Source organism: Anoplophora glabripennis, unplaced genomic scaffold (genome assembly GCF_000390285.2).
Source record: "Anoplophora glabripennis isolate ALB-LARVAE unplaced genomic scaffold, Agla_2.0 scaffold6, whole genome shotgun sequence".
Taxonomy (NCBI): Eukaryota; Metazoa; Arthropoda; class Insecta; order Coleoptera; family Cerambycidae; genus Anoplophora; species Anoplophora glabripennis.
Window position 1 is genome coordinate 2,526,944 of NW_019416749.1, and position 12,831 is coordinate 2,539,774.

Consider the following 12,831-nt stretch of genomic DNA (forward strand, 5'->3'; position numbering starts at 1 on the left):
TATTTTCAGATGGTTAGTATATATAAAAATATAGATGACATTTTATAAAACTTATGCTTTGAAATATCACACTTTTCAAACTATTTCTATAGAACAATTACTTTGGTTATGTTGTCCCTTGAATAAATACAAAATTTGCTCAAGATAACACAGCTACACAAAAAAAAATGTTGTCTGTACCTTTCATGCGACATATGCTATCGGTAGTATTTTTACTGCCTGATCCGGTGTCAGAATTGAGCTATCACAGCTGTTTTCTTTTACTCATGATTTTGGAATCATAACGCGTTATGATTCCGAAATCATGAGTAAAAGAAAAGGGCTCACATCACAGGAATTTTCTAACCTCAAAAAACAGGTCAAAAAGAGCAAAAATTCACGAAAAAGTGCTAGGAAAAATACAAAATCATTTTTTTTTTCTATTTTCAAATGTACATTTGTATGGTTAAGACCCCGCCGAACGTGAATCCGCGGTCAAAATTTATGGTTCTTTTTCTAACCTAAAAAAAAAACATGTCAGATATCACGAATTTTAAAAAATAAGATTCGCGCCAAATTTGGTATCCGGGGGTTTTCTGGGTCGCTGATCACGAATCTGAGGTCAATCTTGCAAAATTCAAGATGGCGGATTCAAGATGGCCGAACAAATTTTCAAAAAATAACATTTGTGCCAAATTTGGTATACGGGGATTGTCAAGGTCGCTGATTACGAATTCGAGGTCAGAATTGCGAAATTCATTTTGTAATATATTTGTTCACTTTATAATCTGAGTACCCAATCATATTTTAACCTTCTTAAAATAGGTACATAGGTAATTGATAAAATTTTTAAAAACGAATCTTGTAAATCTGATCTCGGATCCGTGATCAGTGACCCCGAAAACCCCCATATACCAAATTTGGCGCGAATGTTATTTTTTGAAAATTTTGTCGACCATCATGGATCCGCCATCTTGAATTTTGCAAAATTGACCTCGGATCCGTGATCAGCGACCCCGAAAACCCCCATATACCAAATTTGACGCGAATCTGTTATTTTTTGAAAATTCGTGATATCTGACCTTAATTGACCAGTTTTTTTAGGTCAGAAAAAGAACCATCAATTCTGACCGCGGATTCACGTTCGGCGGGGCCTTAACCATGTAAATGAATATTTGAATATAGAAAAAACAAATTTTTGTACGTTTCCTAGCACTTTTTCGTGAATTTTGCTATTTTTGACCTGTTTTTTGAGGTTAAGAAATTCCTGTGATGTAATAGCTCAATTCCTGACACCAGATTCGTGATCAGGAGGCAAAAATACTACGGATAACATACGTCGCATGAAAAGTACAGACAACTTTTTTTTTGTGTGGCTGTGTAATCTATACATGGTCAATCAATGTTACAAAATTTCATACTTATGTAAAACCTGAATTTCTTTCTCGAGAACAGTTAAATTCATTGAAATTAAATAAATGTAGTTTCTAGAGATCAATTTTTCAAATTTTTTGTTTTAGTTAAAAATAAAAACGTTGGATATAAAATATTCAGTCATCCTGTAAAAGTACACTCGTATCTGAAGAATACATAAATTAGTGTCTAGAAACTTTAAGTTTAATTCGGAAGGATTTTCGAGATGCTCCGCTGCTTAGAGTGAAACGTAATATATTGAAAGCTGTTCATTTTTATCATTGAGCTGAGCTGCAACATTTTTAAAAGGAAGTATTTATCAAGTAATTGTGACACGGATTTAAGTGAAAATTTTGACTTCCGAAAACTCCGATAAAAGTTGTCATGATTTATCTTTCAATTTTTACCCTTTTTAATATAGTTGTTAGTCCACAGGTGCAAATACACAATGGATATGACGGACATATCCACATTTGATGATTTAACATTCGAATGCATTACTGCATCAAGAATAATGCCAATTAAGAAGTTAAAGCGTTAATGCTAGTTCGAACATTAGTCCACAGAGTAGTTGTTTCCAGCAATATCATCAGTTAAGTTAAAAGTTTATACAAAAAGGTACATTATTTTTTTAAGCACTATCCCTCCTGCAAATATCGCGAGACAATTGAAGACCACCTTATACAAAACACTACATGATGTTTATTCATTACTATTTAAGAGACACCAGCAGCAGCACGAATTACGGTAGACACCTTGTACAAACTCGGGCAATGACAGAGTCTTCAGTATTTTATTACAAGTAACGGATCGTGACGCAACCTTAGATACGAGGCTTGTAAGTTAGAGTGACGCAAATAGTTTCCATCGTTTTGGCAGTATTGGGTGTAGCCCCACCAGACCCACCCCCGTTCTCCTTGCTGCTGACAACGCCGGCGCCCGATGGGCAGGTACACAGCTCCCCCTTGTTCTTGAAGCTGCACGACTTTGATATGTTCTCGTATTTCAACTTGAAGCTGCCCGGACGGGAACTGGAGGACTTCCGCTCCCCGCGACTCTTAAAACTACGATTTACATTAGACAATGCACGAGAGACACACTAAATGCTTCTCTCTCTCTCTACGTCACTACTTTGCCTTACCTATTAGACCTTGAACCATTCTCTTTGTTCCTCCTGCTGGCCGATCTATGCAGATAGCGCTTGTCTCTGGAATTGGATCGCTTCACGCTCAGCCGCTTCTGGATCGATTCCGCGCTAAGTGATAGACCGGCTATGCCAACTGTGTGTCAAAGTTAAAAATTAAAAACACATTTTTTATTAACATGAAATTATAAAAATTTTTTTAGAGACTGAAAAAGAGGGGCCATTATTTCTACCCAAAGGATCTGAGATTAACAGCTCGACCAGCTTTTTTTTATACACTCCATATAAGTAAACTACTATTGGCAAGAACATCAGAGCATTGGTTGCGTTCGTCCTATTCCAAGGTTAGTAATAAACTTTAGCCGTTCTAGCACCTCCAAATTGCAAAAACAGATGGCATGCACAACATTTTAAATAACAGGGACCATATCTAACTAAAATAAACAATCTGCCGATCAAACCATTATCATTCCTCGTTTTGCCCTAACCCTATAAGCCACAAGAAAATATGTGAAAATCATTTCAGTATCGCAAATTACACCACCGTCAGAACCCTTACCTATTGTCCCTGAGGAAGACCTCCTCAAAAGAGCGTTAGTAAGAGCCGACACGTCGGCTTCGTTTAGAGGTAGGTCCAACGACCCACCACAACTGGTACACTCTACGGACGGGCCCAAGAACCACTGCGACCTAGTTTTCATCCTCTCCGTCTGTCTCTCGTGCACCTTAAATGGAATCGCTAATGAAAAAGGAAAGCGTGTCGTGAAAATTATTACTTGTGGCAGGTAGCTCAGGCTGCGAGTGCTCTCGGCATATTTGTTGACAGCCTTCAGCTCGTCCAGCGTCATCTTTGGCCCCGAATGGTTCTGGCTCTGCTTCGAGGAGGAGTGGCTGGTACTGGAAGAATGCGACGTGGCATTACCCTAAAAGGGAAAGTTAGTTAACACGTATAGAGTGTTAAGGAACAAGTATTTGACAAAAAAATTACTTCACGCCCAATTTTCTCACCTGAAACAACCCGTTTTGCTCTAAGGAAATAGAAAGGCGCGTACATGATTCAAGGAGCCCGTGTTCCGCAATCATTCCTAAAGAACTCGAGCTGACCTGAGGTTGCAGCCCCGATTCTAAGAGGGCAGGTGTTGACTGACATTCTTCCACTTGCGACATTGCTGAAAATACTATTCTTAATTCTGACGGTTTCGAATACCGAAGGAAACTGTGTTATTTGTTAAAAAAAAGTCAAAAGCTACATACCTTCAAGGGAAAATAAAAAAGGAAATGAAAACGCTTAAGGCTTATTCATTTAGAAAAGATAAATAATTATACAGGGTGTAACTTTAAGTGGGAGTCCGTAAGTGTTCCCGAGTACAAATTTTTAAATCGCATTTAAACTCTTGTCTAGGAGCTTTCCGTCACTGGAATCAGTTGTATGTGCGTACTTATTAGTGTCGTTACCTTTTTAAACCAACTGCAGGAAAATAGAATTTGTATAGGTGTTCTCTTTTATCAATTTTAATTTAATTAAATATTTAATCTTATAAAATTATTTATTTCAATGTTTAGTGATGGTACGCTCTTTGTGTCTCCATTGTTAAATCTTTATGTGATATGAAAAAGCTTGTATACAAATCAAGAAAGATGAGCTTTGACAACAATGCATGTAATGTTTCATATTATAACTAACTTGTCCAGCACCGGGTCCGAAAATTACGAAAAAAGGATTCAAAAAAATTATTATCGCGTGTTTCTGAAGGTCAAAGTTAGCCTCCATATAAACATGACCCTCATTCAAAGTTACGCCCACATATAACGGAACTAACAATATCTTACAGACCCACAAACTATTTACAAAGGTTTGTCTATTAGAAGTATCATTTTGAGTTAATAATAACGTAAGCTGAAAGTAAATAGTCGTTAAAGGAGGGGTTATTAGTGCAGCGCCTCGGCACTCTAAATGCATAAGCCACAACGAGAACACAAAAAACGATCACAAAATAAAACATAACGGAAAAAATAATAAATTTATTAGGACTTGAAACCTGAAAATATCACAGTGTTAAATACAAATAATCTGTAAAAAAAAATTATGCACAATACTGTTACTCTCAAAAAAGACTAATTAATACAAATTGTATGGGGAACAACAGAAAGATAAATTAAAATTCTACAGTGTCTGATTCGCACGAATCTTATCATCGTCATCATCATTACCTTCCAAACAGTAACTACTAGAATTCCAACGGTCATTATTTTCGCATTGTAGCCATGTCTGCTTACCCATCGACAATTGCCCTTTAAGAAACATACCACACTTCACTAATGATATTTAAGAGTTACTGAGGGACTGATTATATCATGAACAGGATGCTTACGGGCCACACTACCTATTATCGTCGATTTTAAAAACTGTTCACAGTTCCGGTTAAACTACCAGAGGTTTCATCTTGAAAAAAAAAAAAAAAGAAATGACAAACGATTTGTATCTACAAATAATATTTGTCAGTTTTAATTCACCCTTTCTGTAAAAACGTTGAATGTAAATAACTAGGCAGCATTAAACACATACAGAAGGAGGCCAACTTCGACACTTTTGTGTGATTAGTTCTCTATAAAATATATCTTCATATCTTAAATATCGTTGTTCGTCCATGCCTTCTGCCACAAAACACTAATTTGTATCTACTGGCAATAAGTAACCTACTAGGTACTATGACAACATGACAAGTGGCGCACGAGGCGAAATAAATTTTTTAACTAATGGTATGTATATTTTCAAAATAGAAAAATATATAGGGTACTTTATTTAAAGCAATTGCAAGATGTAGAAATATATTACATATACTACTTGATTATACACAACGAACTAAACAAAAAATTTTTTTATGCAGAAAAAATAACTTCACAATTCGAAGTTACAAAAATGGCTCAAAAAGGAAAAACGCCCTGTATCTCCTACAAGAGTCAAGATATTGAGATGTGATATTTGTCCTGCAATTTTGCTCAAAAATTGAGTCTGAAACAATAACTAGCTTTTGTCTAACTAATTGAAAAATACAAAAAATTCATAAAGTGTCGAAATTGCCCCACTCTACCTGCTAATTCTTATCGTTTTTTTTTTTACATTTTATATTTCTTCCAGTTAATTGCGAGTTGATTAAACAAAAATTAAATTTTTCTGACATTAAGCAGCCTGTTACCCAATAATAATCAGTTAAACTACATCTAAACCTTTCAACCTCTACGTAATTTCTGACTACTCTAAAGAGGTCTACAGTCTAGGGGTGATAGGAGATTCAAAACCAAGTCGTTCGATTCTGGGAAGTGTGAAATAAAAGAGAAACAATAAAAGGTGCGATAAGAAACTTCTACTGTTTACTCTAATCTTAGATAAAAATTCGAGATAACCAAATCAAACATGTGACACGTGTAAAAAAATACAATTTGAATTAACAGGAGCAAATAGAATCTACACCTCATTAAAATTATTTATATTCCGTCCACATTAATTATGAATAAACCAATCACCGCCTAAATATGTAGCAGGCTGTATGAATATTCAAGTGAGGCCTCTGCATTGTTAGAAAAGAAGAAAGAAAGGCTAATGACGCAGGAGACCGTCATATCAATTGTTTGTTTTTTCATGATTTATATTCGTAGAAGGCACATGAAGGCGCCGAAAATGGAACGAAAAATGTGCCGCCCACCTTAACCGTTACCCTTTTTTTTTAAGAGAGTGACGTTTAGCTTTCTTTATCATAAGTAAATTTAAAATGAGATATTTTTATGAAAGTAATCTTATTAATTTATCAACAAGTATAAGCTTATAATCTAATTTTCAAGTGAATAAAAAATATTGTTTTATCATGTTATCTATTTTTTTATATCTAAAAGGAGAATATCTATTTTAATATCAGTTTTAAAAAGCATTTTTATGTTTTTCCGGTATTTTTATTAAAACTTCAGTTTTCAACTAGTTTTTTTATAACTTCCACTTGATTATGGTAAACTGCGATAATTTCAAAATATGGCCTGTCATTATTTGAGAAAACGTTTATAATTTTTATTTTTAGTTGTCTTTGGTGCATTATTTACAAAATTATAAAAGCATACAGGGTGTCCTGATTTTATTTAATCTGATTAGCATATCTCATTTTTTAATTATTTGTTTTCGATTTAATGTTGAAACGTAATCTTTTACAGTAAAAGGAGTGTAGAAAAATGTCATGTTATTCGATTTTGGATACAAAATTACGAATATAGTTTTTTAAATTGATACCTAAAAAATCATAGAGGGCTTAGGATAAGCAATTTTGAAGAAGAGACACACATTGAGACACTCGTAGAAGAGTTTTATATACATGTTAAAATCCGTTAAGTACTGTAGTTTTTTTCCCACAAAAGAGTATGAAAGTATCACGATATTGATCATTTTTAACGAAAATTTAGCATTATCAGAAACATGCAAGCCAAAGCGAGTACCAAACTCTGTGCCGTCCCACCCCGGTGTTCGATATTTCAAACTCAATAGCAAGCTCCTCTATACAAAGCATTTACAGGCGGCAGATGTTAAGCCCATCAAAGCGATTTGTTAATTTTGAACCTCCTTTTATTAATGAAAGCGTAACGTGGGTGGTAAAAAAAAATCCGTAACTCACCGAGTAAGTACCGCTCCAAGGCAATATACTCATTGGGGAAGACGCCCTTGGCTGGTGGCGGGGGGTATTGGAAGGAGCAGATCCACTCCCCCTGCACCCTGAGCACTCTTCCAGTTACTCTGGCGTAGTACTCATAGTTGTCCTTCCCGAACAGGTTCGAGGAGGCGAACTCTTCTATTAGATGTTTCATCACACGAGATGCGACCTAAGGCAAATGTGGTATTTCAATAGTCAATACCTCTAATAAGATATAATTTGATTTATACAGGGTGGTCATTAATGTTGCGAAAAATTCAAACGAAGATTCTTTGTAAAATACATGAAAAAAAGTTTTTATATACATGTGTAAGATATGTATTTTTGAGAAAATTTGAATGGCAAATGACAATACAAACATTTCTTAAATAGAAAGTTCTACGCAAAAAAACTGTAAAAACCTCTACAAAAATGAAATAATTACACAAACAAAAAAAATCCTCTGTATCTCTTAAGGCGAATAAAGATATTGAGATGAAGTTTTAGCCATTCAACTTTTTTCTTTTCATGAAATAGAAGGAACCTTCCACAAGTAGTGTTGAATTTAGCCCACCTTGTGTACCTACAAATCAGCACACCCTGTAGATAAATATTGTCTGAGAGTAGTATTTATGGCATTTCTTACTCAGATTTTTTTTTGGAATATTTTGCCACATTGGAAATTAAATTTACTTATAAATTTTTTTTTATTTTCAATATTCGTCTTTTTACAGGTTACACTTTATTAATCAAATTGCTTTTTATTATTTATTATGTTTTTTATTCCCACCTGCTGTATACTTGCATTAACTGCGATTTGGGTGACTTATCAATTATTGAAAATAAAACGAAATAGTTCTTGCCTTTAAATGCAAGTACAAACTTAAACCATTAAACATTACAGAATATTAAAAAAATTTAACTTACGTTCACTTCGGCCTGGTTGCAAAAGTAAGCATTGTACAGCGGAAGCAGTAACAGAAGTGTATCAGTATCAAATTTTAGCATTTAATTGTGCATGTATATAATTAAAATTACTAATCATACAGTCAACATAGTTTAATATATTTTAAATTAAATGTGAATTCGATTGCTGCTGTGTAATAAATCAAATATATTTCCTTGAGATAAACGTTTGAGATCTGTTATACCATGCGCAAAATACATGCATTTGTATATAATTGAGACATCCGATTTTAAATCTGTCACTTAAAAGATCCATAAAACATTTTTCTGCAAAGTTCTAGATATGTGCAAAATATATAAATAATTCCAATTTATTTTTTTACATCATGCAACAATTCTGACACATTTTATCGAGTGTTACCTGCCGTACCAAAAAAATTAAAAAACAAACCAATTTTATCAATATTAAAAATAATTTTTTCGGTAGCGTGATGTACCACCAGACAAAATAAACGATAATATCAATAAATAATCATTATTATCATCAGACACAAACTGAAATTAAATTTTGCTCACCTTGAATTTCATAACGTCCTCCATTTTGGCAGTCTTCCCGTCACTGACGCAAGAGTGGAAAAAACTAGGGGCCACGCTGACGCCTAAAGCCTCGCTGGTCATCCCCGTTCCAGCCTTTTCGCTATTAGAGGCGATTACCCTGAACGTACCGAACAACAGTACCAGAAGTCTTTGGGTGTATACGGGTAACGAGGTTATTATCCTAGAAAGTGTATAAATCACAATTTTTGTATAAAATAAAATAGATATCTAAAATTTCATTATTCCTACAAGTGGGAAATATGAAACGACTGTAATTATGACTTGTTTAAAAAAATTATTGAAACTCGAAATAACTGCACAAAATTCAAGGCTAATTTGCATTAATCTACTAGGACATCTGTCTGTATCTCAATAAATTATATTTTTCAGTCAGAATGTCAGTAAAATGGTTTTATTAACCAAATTTTTGGTATCACAAATAAAAATAAAATTAGATTCGATTAATTATAGGACACCCTATATAAAAAAAATTAAAACTCGAAAACAATTGTACAAAATTTAGCCTTATAATAAATTACATTTTTCAATGTCATAATACTAGTTTCATTAAGAAAAATTATGTCACAAATGAAAATCAAATTTGAGATTAGATTAATTATCTGACACTCTGTATAAATAAATTAAAACTCGAAATAGTTGTGCAAAATTCTAGGCCAATTACCTTTAAATTAAATTATAATAATAATTAAATTAAATTAAATTTGCAATGACAGAATAATAGTTTCATTAACCATTGTTGTGATGTCACAAATGAAACTGAAATTTGTGATATTAATTATGAGACACCCTATATAAAAAAATTAACTCAAAATAATTGTGCAAACTTCGAGGCTAATTAACTTTAATATTCTAGGACATCTGTCTGTCTCAAAATAAATTATACATTTCAACGTCAGAATAATAGTTTCATTAACCAAAATTGTGGTGTTACAAATAATAATAAAATCGGAGATAAATTTAATTCAATACCTTTGTTAACCTTTTGTTTATTTAAGGATAAAGCTTATAAATATTTCATGTTTACTCCATACTCAGCTATATTTACATTCATATTTAATGTATAGTGATACAGTATAAAATGTGGAAATGTTTATTGATATTGTCTGAAAATAATCATTTACAAAAACAGAAGGATAATGAATAAAATTTGCTAAACTAAAATGAACAAGCCTTACTTGTGAATTTCATCGTGCTGGGCTTGAACATCTGTAATTTCGATGACCTGGAAGAATCTGTGTTCGATATCCCTGCCGAAAACACCGCCGGGCACCTTCCTGAGGAACTTCTTCAGCACGCTGGCTATGGTATAAACGCTGAAGTTGTCCATGTTGACTAGCCTGCCCGTCTGCAGGAAGTGAATGAGCTTCTTCATGGCCCCCTGGTGGCCCGGAGCTCTGAACACATCTTTGCGGTAGGGTGCTTCCTTGTTCAGTTTTAAAATAAGTACCTGCATGGTTAAAGCAAAGTGCACCTTCACATTCTGGTATTACATATCACATTTAACAGTAAAACTATAGTAATAAGATTCGCTTCACCTTGAACTTCTAAATATTTAACTTGTCTTAGAATTTGGACACTAGAAATCTCACAAGGTTTTCCCTTTTTTGTTAAAATTATATAATAAACAACAATTTTTAATTTTTGACAATGATTAAATATCTTGCTAGTAACACAAAACAACTGTTAAATTGATTGAGTGAATTTTTTGATATTCTTATGTAATTTGTTTGTGCTCCTGTAAATTTGTAAAAATATTTTAATTTATAAATAAATTAATAAATATCCTGAGTCTCTTATTAAATAAAATAAACTTGAGATTTTATTTATTTGACCTATTTACCTAAAACATTTAAAATACACATACAAAAAAATATATTTCCAAATTGTTAAAAATCATTTGAGATATGAACAATCATTTAATGATTATTATATCATTGGAGTTTACCTCAGAATGTACTGAATTATTTGACACTATAATATTCAGTACAAACATAATTGTAATAATTATACTTATCTCTAATTATTAGGGCAGATGTTGGACTTGTATCTCGGCTTATTATAGGTGTGATAATTAGGCAATGGCGTTAGAAATTCATGTTAAAGCCATTGAAAACAATAGATTTACGTAGATTCTAGTGTCAATATCTGGCCTTAATACACATTGCTACAACAACTTAATTATTAATATTTATTTAACATGCTACACAGATAACAAGAACTGTTTTCTCATGAACAAACATTTATTTATTACAAACTTTTTGGCATGACTGTTTGCAATTTGGTGTTCAAAAAAATAAAATGAAAACTTCATACATGAGACTTCACAACAGTACACATTTAAATGCTGAATATGTTAATAAAATTTACTATGACGAGTATAAACACAATGTTTTAACAATTTATATAATATAAAAATTGGACATTTTTAAAAAGAACTCGGTAAGAATATAATCCATTATCCTTTTATTCTGGATGATTACTCCAATTACACAATTCTTTAAAGTTAGTTATATGACAATTATAATTGATAGTAGGTACTGTGGGATCAAAGACATTTTAATCAGTGAATTAGAAAAAAAAAAGTGAGAATACATTCTTCTCAAATAGTTGATATCAATATCAATACATGTATGTACCTACTATTTTCTTGGTAAAATATATTGGGATTAGAAATTCATGCTAAATGTTTATAAATAGGTGCGCTTAAGAAATATCTATTAAAACATTACTCATTCTCAATTCTATTAAATTTTAAACAAATATCCGTCCAATTGCAGAATAATTTTTATATCTCTAATCCCCCAAACATTGTTTGAAGAGGATAATCACAAATAAAAATGTGATACATATCTCATAACAAATATCTAATTCGCCATAAATATTGATAAAAACATTTTTTATGTAAATAATACATGCAATAAACCTTGAAGTAACTCGAGAATTTTTTGTTACAGATACCTACTGCAGGCTGAGCTGAATTAATTATGAATTATTTGTTTACCTACATGAGTTAAAAAGTGAAACTCATACAGTTTAAAAAATAAAAGCGATAAAATAACTCGATTACTCACGAGAAGTGGTCCCGGAATATCATTCTTGCAAACTTCCTCTAAAGGCACCCCAAACTTGACTTTCTCCAGTCTCCGGGGGTAGGGCCCGGAAGGGTGGCCACAGGACGTGACAACGTTACTGAAAGTGGCAGCCCGCCTATGCATCCTAGCTGCCCAGCTGCTCATCTCAAAATTGGAGCCCTGATCAGAACAGCAATCTTCACTGAAGCATAACCTAACTAAACTTTTAGACATCAAAACATTTTTAAAAACAAATGAAACCACGCTCACGACACAGTCCGTACACGGCACACTACAACTAAAAATGAGATATTTTGAGCACGATTCTCGGCATTTTTTCTCGGGCTTCAATGGAACCACACCTCCAACGAAACCTTTATAAATACAGGACTTGTTTGCTCTACAACTACAGAATTCGTGACAGGGCAACGAAAATCAATGGGCGGTCGTCGTGCGTCTGTCCGCCAGCCTAAAAAAAAATTATGATTGTTCCTGGGGGATTCTCAGTTTTGACCTATTAAAATCACGCTATTGGCGGTACTGTTTAAAAGCCCCATGCGCCAAATTTAAAATGGAAGAAATTAGCAACCTTGTGTTCTCACCGCACTGACTGACTGACTTTAATGGGGTACATAGACCTTATCAACTTGTAAGGTCTATGATGGAATATCTAGCAGGGACGTAACCAGGGACGGGCCTGAATAGACCATGATCCACCTAAAAATATGCCCACCCACTTAAAACTATACTGACACTGACCCATACTGCCTACATAAGCAAACTTTTAAATATTTTATTGTTTGTTTATTTAAAGGTATAAAGCAGGATAATTTGAGTTTTTTTAGGTCACTTTATAAAATGGTAAAAGGAAAGAAAGTTAAATTTTGTAAGAATTTTCCCATCCGAGTTAATTTCAAAGGTTTGGTTACTTGCCCAATAATAATAATTTCAGGATGCACCATCATACATCAAAACACAAAATACATGAACATTACTGGAACCAGCTTTGAAATTCTGCCGAAGCATCATA

At 33.3% G+C, this 12,831-nt stretch overlaps 1 protein-coding gene across 2 annotated transcripts; it reads right to left on the reverse strand.

Annotated features, from left to right (window-relative positions):
* Positions 1-1,299: 1,299 nt before the first annotated feature.
* LOC108912185 lies at positions 1,300-12,590 on the reverse strand. 2 transcript variants are annotated; one of them, XM_018717367.2, is made up of 10 exons: positions 11,802-12,590; positions 9,906-10,177; positions 8,689-8,890; positions 8,134-8,145; positions 7,192-7,396; positions 3,545-3,705; positions 3,313-3,459; positions 3,096-3,261; positions 2,534-2,672; positions 1,300-2,456 (listed from the first exon to the last, which is right to left on the reverse strand). In XM_018717367.2, exons 1-10 carry the CDS (start codon positions 12,033-12,035, stop codon positions 2,216-2,218), a joined length of 1,779 nt encoding a protein of 592 aa, XP_018572883.1. In that variant the 5' UTR covers positions 12,036-12,590; the 3' UTR covers positions 1,300-2,215. The 2 variants fall into 2 exon arrangements, with proteins under 2 accessions (XP_018572883.1, XP_018572889.1); XM_018717373.2 differs by lacking the exon at positions 8,134-8,145 and having other exon boundaries at positions 11,802-12,589.
* Between the last annotated feature and the right edge of the window lie 241 nt (positions 12,591-12,831).